The sequence below is a fragment of the Sprattus sprattus genome, assembly GCF_963457725.1.
Source record: "Sprattus sprattus genome assembly, chromosome: 20".
Lineage (NCBI taxonomy): Eukaryota > Metazoa > Chordata > Actinopteri > Clupeiformes > Clupeidae > Sprattus > Sprattus sprattus.
The window spans coordinates 7,804,652-7,814,452 of NC_137918.1; the positions used below are offsets into that span (position 1 = coordinate 7,804,652).

Consider the following 9,801-nt stretch of genomic DNA (forward strand, 5'->3'; position numbering starts at 1 on the left):
CACTTTTCATTCAAAGGAATCTCAGAGTGCCTACATATTAGAAAATAACTATAATAATACAATAAAATTAAAAACAAATTTAAATATTAACATAAGCATAACAGAAAAGATTCAACACAAGGCCAGAAATGCCTTCCTGAATAAAAAAGTCTTAAGTCCAGCTTTAAAGGAATCCAGCGTCTGCGTTGCCCTTAGGTGGTCAGGGAGGCTGTTCCATAAATGTGGCGCTGCCGAGCAAAAGGCCCGGTCGCCCATGGTGCGACGCTTGGTTTTGGGGACGCGGAGGAGCAAACTGTTTGAAGACCTGAGGGTGCAGGTGGAGGTTTGGGGAGTAATTAATTCTTGCAGGTAGGGAGGTGCATGTCCATTTATGCATGTATGGGTGATTATAAGGACTTTGTAGTCTATCCGGAAAGAGACAGGGAGCCAGTGTAGTGAGTGTAATATTGGTGTTATGTGCTCATATTTCCGGACCTTCATCAGAATCCTGGCAGCGCTATGTTATGTTACTTTATCTTATGTGTATCAGAAAAGGGATGGGGTCCAATCATCTCTCATTAAGCATCAGACACACATGAAAGTTCATCAGATACCATGTAGCATTTTATTTCAGTGTTACAAAAATCTTTCAAAAATACTTTGTCCTCTTTCACAGTTGGACTACGTATTGAAACAATCCGACCAAAAGCCTTAAAATACACAGACTATGCATTAGGCCTTAAAATACACAGAATATGCATTAGGCCGATGTATAGAGTGCTATAGCATGAGAGTTTGGGAAATGCTGTACAACATATATTAATAAACTAAATAGAAAATATATTTGGGTATTCGCTACTTCCACATTTAACATAAGCTTCATAGGAGAGCCTTCCACCCATCACCGTCTTTCCAGACCTTTCATATATACACCATGTATTTCACTGGGAAGTGACAGTAGACCAAAACATTATTCTTTTTTAAGGCCACATACTGACATCAAATCAGTTTAGAAGTTAAATATTTTAAATACCAGTGTGGCACGGCACATCAGATATATGCAGGTGTATTATTACACGTATAACTTCACAAAGTCTGAGAGAAATAGGTCTCGCACATAACTAAATACGCCTCCCTCTCTTATCGACTTTGACATAGGAGGACTAAATAGAACTTGCATTGCATTGCGAGCGTCGATACATTCTGGCTTTTAAAGCATCTGCGTTATTGCTTTTGTTACAGAAAAGCACCACACAAATAAAATCAAACTGAATTCAAGAAAGCAAGAAAGACACAACAAAGGCGACTATTTGGCACAGTACAGCCATTGTATCGTGATAAGGTATCATACGTAGTGTCGCTCCAGCCCCCAGGTTGTCATGTGGTTCGCCAGGAGTCCACTACTTCTCGTTGCAGTCTTTGCAGAGGACGCGCTCTCCGTCGGGGAAGAACCCGGCTCCCACAAGGGACACCGAGCACTGGGCGCACTTGAAGCAGGGCTGGTGCCACTGGCGCTCCTCGAAGGAGATGTACTTCCCCTCCCCGAACCCTGCAAAGAACCACACATCACTCAATCATTTCATAAACACTTCCATATAACACAAACACTTGCAGCAGATGACAAATCTGATGTACTTCATCTCTGTAAACCGCTCTGAAAGGCAGTCCATCTGTTTGTTTGGGTTCACCTCACCCCGAGTGATAGAGAACTACCAGTAAATGGCCTGTAGTTTATTCAGCATATTTATTGCAATTATTGTAATAAATATGACATTTATGTGATTTGAGCACCACCGTGAAGACTTTCAGCCAAAAATCCATATGCTGAGAGTATATACTGGTCCATGGTCAAATTGAACTACAATGTGCTATGGAACCAGCAATATAAAGCCATATTATTTGATTCTGAAATTGTATTTATTCTTAACACTCGTGACATTCACTAAGCAATTTTTCCTGGTATCTATTTCTCATGCTGGCATAGCCTGTGGTGGTGGCTCCCGCCTGACGTGACTCCAGTCCCTCTCGTCTCTGTCCTCAGCTATGCAGACTATAAAAGCCCTCTGTGCTGCCTTTCCCGACAGTCAGACACAACGGTGCCCAGCTCTGAGCACTGAACAAGTGGCTACAATGACCGCGTGTTGAACCAAACATCATATGATTAGTGCCTCACTCGGAAGGACGCCAGTTCAGAAAACAACACGCTAGCTAGCTAGCTAGCAACCATGCTGCAGTTATAGCAACTGTGTCTGCATCTGGCTTTTGCTGGCTGAGGGTCACAGTCACAGAAAAAGACACTGAGTCCCAAACTGTTCCCACCGAACAGAACACAGCATCTTGTGTGCTTCAGCCTCAGCCCTTGGGGTACACAGACAACATGAAGCACAAAGTGTTTAGAGTACCCTTAGTGTACTACATAAACAGAGCCCAGCTTGCACAAATGGACCAGAAACAAATACACTGCATGAATCGCCAAGACTACACGGTCTGCCACACAGATAGAGAGACTGAGTCTAGAATGGACCTGGTCCTCATATAGTCCTCATCCTGTCCTCATCCTGTCCTCATCCGGGCCAGATCTGGTATCTGCTCTCTAGGCCCACAACCTAGTGTAAAGGTGCAGTCAGTGGTTATGCTTAGACCTACGATAGTGACATTTATCTCGAAGACAGTGAGGATTGTGCCTGTGCCTTTTGTGCATGCTTATTCTTTGTTTGAGCGCTTTTTGCAATTGGTTGACAATTTAGGGGGCCTTGACATGTAAACAAATATTTAAAAAAGAGCTTAGTAACATTGTGGAACAGTGTTTATGTATCATGGCTTCGTAGTTATATTATCTTGGTAAGTTAAGAAACACTTCAGACGTGGCAGGTGGGAAACTAGATTCTGCCCCCCCCCCCCCCCCCCCCCCCCCGCCCCCGGTTCCACTCGACTGTGATTGGCTTGCTGTAGACGGCGTACGTCTACGCGTACATGTTGCTGAAGCAAATGGCCAATGCAATGCTAGCTACTCCAGCCCAGGAAGGATGAAAATGCCCGCCAATGTCTTGTTTCATGGTGCACCAAAACTATGACGACACAACTGTCTGTACTGCAAACGCACTACACTAACTGACTACAAGGGTACCCTGTGGGATACTAGATCCTGCCCCCCTTGTGTCACTCACCTGTGATGGGCTTGCTGCAGGCGGCGCACTTCTGCGCGTACATGCTGCTGAAGCACTTGACGCAGTAGGGGTCGTCCCCCTGGGAGGTGAAGGGCGCGTTGGCCAGAGGGCTCTTGCAGCTCGTGCACAGGAAGCACTCCTTATGCCAGGGCTCGTTCCGATAGGTCACCCCTCCCTGGGTCAGAGCCTGGTAAAGGAACAGGGGGCAGAATGTCAGCGTGGTTGACTGACTGACTGACATGGTACACCAATCCTGACATATAATCAATGACACAAGCAAAGTAAGTGGCGTGGGAGAGGTGGTGGAGTGATGGAAGCCTCACATGGGAGAAGGATAAGTGATTGCTAATGATGTTTCTTTTCTTGTGACTGACTTGGGGCATGTTTCCCAAAAGCATCACGGAACAGCTACTATTGCTAAATGATAGGCAGACTATCATTCTGAACTCTCTCTATTCGTTACCATGGTGATTTGCTCAATTACACTTTTGGGAAAGGCACCTTTGACTGATTCATTGGTCAACTGCTAAGGTACAATCACCTGTAATCCACCTTCTGTCTCAAACAATCACATTTCAACGCTACTTGTAAACGTCTATTGCTACATAATTCCCTAGGGGATTGTGATATATCGTGGGAATTGTAGGATATCGTGGGAAATGTGGGATACCGTAGATAGTTAAACTCACCTGTTTGCAGTGGCTGCATCGAGGGGAGAACTTGCCCTCATAGCAGGGCACGCAGTAGTACTCCCCTTTGTCTGGGATGAAGGCCTGGGCGCCGATTGGCTGCTCACACGCCCGGCACATGAAGCACTCCTCGTGCCACGCCGAGTCGCCGTACTCCAGCTTTCGGGAACCTGTCGTAGGAGTGGAAAAAAAACAAAGGGGGGATGTATAGAGAAGGAGAGAGAAATGGAGGATTAAAGATCAGGTTGAAATGGGTGGAGGAGGGAAGGAGAGTAAACCCATTGGAATCCACACCTACAGGTGTCATTATGTATTAGTCACCTTTTATCAGAGTTTGCAATCGCAATCGATTGCGCAATCGTTCATCAGCACTCACACGCAATGCACCTCGTGCCCTGCAGCTAAACCATGAGCATTGTGGGGGGAAAAAAGCAAATCAATCCAACCTGTCTGTACAACACGCTGCTGGTGCAGTCTACAGCCCACAGCTTGCATTGTGTGAACGCCACGCATACTAGATGGTGAGCCCCCCTGGCCGGGTCATCCCAGGGCTGGCCGAGTCTTCGCAGGATTGGCCGCGATTTGTTTTTAGCTGCAACAATGCCATTCCCATGGGCGCGTACCCGCGGACAAATATGGCCTGCCCACACAAACACGGGTGGGAAGACGTGGACATTTGGAGAAGAAGGAGGCGCCCTACTTTTTTTTTTCTCTGCTGGTTTTATCAAAGGGGTTGGGGGTTGGGGGGGGGGTTGGTCTGTCCCTCTCACCACAGAAACCCCCGTAAGCATAACCACTCATTCGACCAGAAACTCTCGAGGAAGTAAAAAAAAAAGAAAGGAGAAAAACGAGAGAGGAAGAGAGAGAGAGAGAGAGAGAGAGAGAGAGAGAGAGAGAGAAAGAGAGAGAGAGAGAGAGAGAAACGTTGCCCCGCCTGGCCCAGAACTGGGTGTAATTGTATGTCATCTAAAACCTGTCTGCTCACTGGCTCCTGCACCGCCAGGAATCCGACCGCGACTCCAGACGCTCTCAGTCAAGTGAGTCAATCGCTCTGTCACATCGGAGCTGTCACACCCAGAACGCACAAAAGTCATTAGCTGTCTTTCTCTTGGGTATGACATTTAACTCTACGGCCCTCTGCTACGGTGAGTGTGTGACGATTACACAACATGGTTAAAAACCCTTAGAACTGAAAGCAAGGAGAGACTAGGCCCTGAGTTTGATTGAAGGTTTGGAGTTTACGATCTGATAAGAAGTTCAATCTTGTGCATCGGATTTAAGTTTCATTTGAGACCTTCTTGTGAGAAGTATAGTTTCTCATGATGTCACCAGGAGTGTTTTGAAACTAAAATGACTGAAGGTGTGATTAAGCTCCATGATCCGTCTCACAAATACAAGCACAAATCTCTTCTTTGTACACAATGATCAATAAATGCTTCTTTCTCTTTGTGCCATCATCTTTAACCACAGCACATATTTTCTGTAAGTTCACATATGTAATCTTTTGTAATTGCACGAATATGAAAGAAAAAGACAGCATGCAGGCAGCAAGTATGCAGGAAAGAAGAGCTTGTAAGAAAATACGGCTTTAAACACTTCAACCCAGTAGTCACAAAGCCTTATATACATGTTCATAAAAGGTTTTAACGTATTCATAACACCTCATAATGATTGACATAACCTTATATAATTATTAATACATAGTAATGACTGTATTGTTAAAGTGTTAAAATGTTATATTTCAAGCCCTTGAAGTATCAGAATGCATAATGAAGCTTCTTTTTTCCCTTTGGTAATGTAACTGTTGACATCTGTGCCTCATGTTAAATACTGTTCTTTATGTCAGTCACTATAATGCATTATGAATACTTTATAAACATGAAAGTGTTTATAATGCTATATGGATACTGAATTGAAGTAAGGTGTTGCTGAAAATACTATACAGAATGCACAAAACTACTAAAAGGAGTACTCTTATTAGTAGGGATTCATGCTCTGGGCTCTGTAGAGTGGCTAGAAAACTATTTTATTACTTTGGCGCTATATAAATAAAACTGAATGGAATGTAATTTAATTAGTACTGCTTTAAGGGACTTAATGTCCGTTATTATGTCTCATTCTCCGTATTACTAACATTAGGCTACTGTAATAACATATCCCTGTGCAAATCATCTGTAGAAACAGCGCTCTGGCTCTCTCGATGCACAAGGCAATGATCAAGTAGCTCCTTCTTGAGTTCTATCCCCCCTCGTCCTCTTACATCACTGTACTCCATCACTCAGCTCTGAGTCTCTCGACACTTTAGTTATAGATGTTGAATAGAGCTCTGAGTCTCTCGATACTATAGTTATAGATGTTGAATAAAGCTCTGAGTCTCTCGGTACTAGGTATAGAGGTTGAATAGAAATGGAGCTCTGGCTCTTAACCCGATGATCCAACCAGGCATGATGGTGTTGTCAGAAGCCACACACTGGGAGTTGCAGTCACTCTCATGTCTCAGCATTGCTAACGCTAGGCTACTTTATTAACACACCGTGCATCAGACCCTTTCAGGTTTTCCACATTTTGTCATGTTTAAATTGATTTTTTTCTCATCAATCTTCTCACAATACTTCACAAAAACAGGTTTTTGGAGTAGATTTATTGAAAATAAAACACTGAAATAACCCTTCACTTGGCTTAAAAGCACCTTTGGCAGCAATGACAGCTTCAAACCTTCTTGAAAAATGATCCTACAAGCTTGGCGCACCTTTCTTTTGGAACTGTCTCCCATTTGTCTTGGCAGAATAATCCAAGCTGAAGCAACAATTGTCAGGTCTCTCCAGAGATGCTCCATCTATTGGGTTCAGGTCCGGACTCCAGCCGGGCCACTCCAGGACTTTCAAAGGGGGCTGGACCATTCTAGCACTTTTTTTCTGACACCATTCCTGTGTCTTCTTGGTGTTATGCCTCAGGTTTTCTTGTTGAAATGTAAATCTTCACCCCAGGCTGAGATCTTGAGCACTCTGTAAAAGGTATTCACTCAGGATTGATCTATTTCTCTGTATCCATCTTTCCCTCTATCCTGACTAGTTTCCCAGTCCCAGTCGCAGAAAGACATCCCCACAGTATGACACTGCCATCACCATGTTTGATGTAGCCAAATATTTTGCTTCTCATGGTCTGACAGTCGTTCCGGTGCTTTTTTGGCAAACTCCCAGCAGGGTGTCATGTCCCTTCTAGTGAGGAATGGCTTGCGTCTGGCCACTCACAAACAACAAAAACAAAAACAAACAGACAAGGCTGACTTCAGAGAGTTATTTTATTGCCACAAGCGACACACTGCAAACACACACGTGGATTTTATGGAGGCAACACAGGACACACACACACGCCTGAGGCCTGAGGTCGCTGTGAATTTTATGCATTGCTTTTTTCCCATCCCGGACTGTCCTTCCTCCAAGACCCTCTAGGAGCAGTGGGCAGCTTCTCAGCGCACGGATACCAAGTGAACCGTCCGTCGCGGTCATGGACGGACAGGAGAGTGTTCTGTTTTGCATGTTTTTCAGTTGGGGTTCTTATTGGAGGAAACCCCTTGTGAACACGGGAAGAACATGCAAACTCCACACAGAAAGGCCCGGGAGATGAAGGTCAATCACAAAGGCCTGTTTGGTGGAGTGCTGCACCGATGGGTCTCCTTCTGTAAGGTTCTCCCATCTCCACAAAGGAACTCTGGATCTCATTCATAGTGACCACTGGGCTCGTGGTTACCTTGGTCACCTGTCTAAAACCAAGACCCCTCATGCCCAATCGCTTAGTTTGGATGGCCGGACAGATCTAGGGAGACTGTTGGTGGTTCCAAATTTCTTCCATTTTAGAGTGATTAAAGCTACTGTGCTATTGGGCACTTTCAATACTACAGAAATGTTCTTTTATCCTTTATCCTCAGATCTGTGCTTTGACACAATCCTGTCTCGCAGGTGTTCACTCTGACATGCACCATCAACTGTGAGACCTTATACCGACAGGGGTCTGCCTTTCCTAATTGTGTCCAATGAATTCAATTAGGCACAGGTGGACTCCAATCAAGTTGTAGAAGCATCTCAAGGACTATTGATAGAAGTAGGATGCACCAGAGCTCAATTGGAAGTTTCATAACAAAGAGTCTGAATAGTTATATGAATTGGATATTTAACATTTCAAACGCCTGTTGTCATTAGCTTTATCATTGGGGAGTACTCTGGGTAGATTGATGAGAAAATAAAATGAATTGCATCCATTCTAAAATGAGTCTGAAAACTTGAAAGGGTCCGACAACATTTTGTATGCACTGTAACGTAAGGCTAACAATACCCAGCAACGCTTGGCTTGGCTGCTACAGGTAAATAAATATCCGTCTGCACATATTCAGTAGAAATTAAGCTCTGGCTCCCACTGATCCTACCTGGCATTACGGTGTTAGCACAGCCCACACATTTGGAGTCGCAGTCACTCTCATGTCTCAGTCTCTACAATGCTAACGCTAGGCTACTACAGTAATCTACAGTATATAGTAAACTACGCTAACAATATGTAGCAACGCTTGGCTGCTATAGTTATAAATGTTGAATAGAAACGGAGCTCTGGCTTTTCTCCCACTGACCGTACCTGGCATGATGGTCTTGTCACAGGCCACACATTTGGAGGAGAATTCGTTGCAGTAGCAGTCGTTGCACACCAGCGCGTCATCCTGGCAGGTGAAGGGCTCGTCGGCTAGCGAGCGGTCGCAGCGCATGCAGCGGAAACACTGCTCATGGTAGTGATGGTCCTCATACACCAGCTCCTGGAAATGGAAGACATTACATATGAGACCTGGGCCAATAGCTATCGAACCCACGACCTTGGTGTTACTAAGCATGACCTTGGTATTTCTTAGCTACAGGTGCACTTAAAGGGATAGTTCAGTTTTTAAGACATGAATCTGTATGGCTTCCCCATCACCAGTGTCATGCAATCATGCATCACTTACCCCCGACAGCGTCCTGTGAGCAGAGTTCTTGTCCAGTTTTGGTCAAACCGAAAGTAGTCCGGCAGGTTTGCTAGACCCAGCAAAATAAAAAGGTTTCTCTTCCCAAAACATTATGTGTTCACCAAAGTTGCCTGAGAGAAACGTCTGTCACAGGAAAACGATGAAAACTGAGACAACATTTGATAAAATTGACATAAAGCATCGTTTTCCTGTGACAGACGTTTCTCTCAGGCAACTTTGGTGAATCAAACTTTCGTGAATCAACTTTCGCGAATCAAACAGGTAGACTCTAGCTGTGAGGTTGCAGTATCGAGCGTATTGAAAATAGGGCCAAGTGATAACGAGGTGTGACTTTTTCCACTACAATGTTTTTGGGATGCAAATATATCACTCTTTTGAACACATAATGTTTTGGGAAGAGAAACTTTTTATTTTGCTGGGTCTAGCAAACCTGCCGGACTACTTTCGGTTTGACCAAAACTGGACGAGAACTCCGCTCACAGGACGCTGTCGGGGGTAAGTGATGCATGTTTGCATGACACTGGTGACGGGGAAGCCATACAGATTCATGTCTTAAAAACCGAACTATCCCTTTAACAACTAACGTCTTATATAAGTCAGGACCAACAACAATTCAGATCAGTGAGTGTCCTGGCTAACTTGGCACCCTAGCTGAACACACAATCATGTGCTTTCTCCATTTAAACCGCACAAAACACTGAGGGCCTGATTTACTAATATGCGAGCGCTTCTTAATCTGCGTTCGCAAATTAACGCACAGTGTTTTTGCGCATTTTACTTGGTATTTATCAAACCAGATCTGCGCTGGGCAAACTGTGTTTACTCCGCCCTATATAGGGCCTGATTTACTAACATTGCGACCGCTGCTTAAACTGCGTTCGCACATTAACGCACAGTGTTTTTCCGCATTTTCCGTGGTATTTATTTAGGAAGAGAAAATGAAGCTTCAGCGAATTGG

At 44.5% G+C, this 9,801-nt stretch overlaps 1 protein-coding gene across 1 annotated transcript in view; it reads right to left on the minus strand.

Moving 5' to 3' along the window:
- Positions 1-597: 597 nt before the first annotated feature.
- Positions 598-9,801, minus strand: part of fhl3b (four and a half LIM domains 3b) — a 23,497-nt gene continuing 14,293 nt past the window's right edge. The window contains exons 3-6 of the mRNA XM_080859659.1: positions 8,462-8,636; positions 3,836-4,005; positions 3,147-3,333; positions 598-1,528 (exon numbers count right to left, since the gene is read on the minus strand). Of these exons, the coding sequence (XP_080715785.1) occupies positions 1,380-1,528; positions 3,147-3,333; positions 3,836-4,005; positions 8,462-8,636 (681 nt within the window). The 3' untranslated portion in view covers positions 598-1,379. The remainder of the gene's footprint in view (positions 1,529-3,146; positions 3,334-3,835; positions 4,006-8,461; positions 8,637-9,801) is intronic.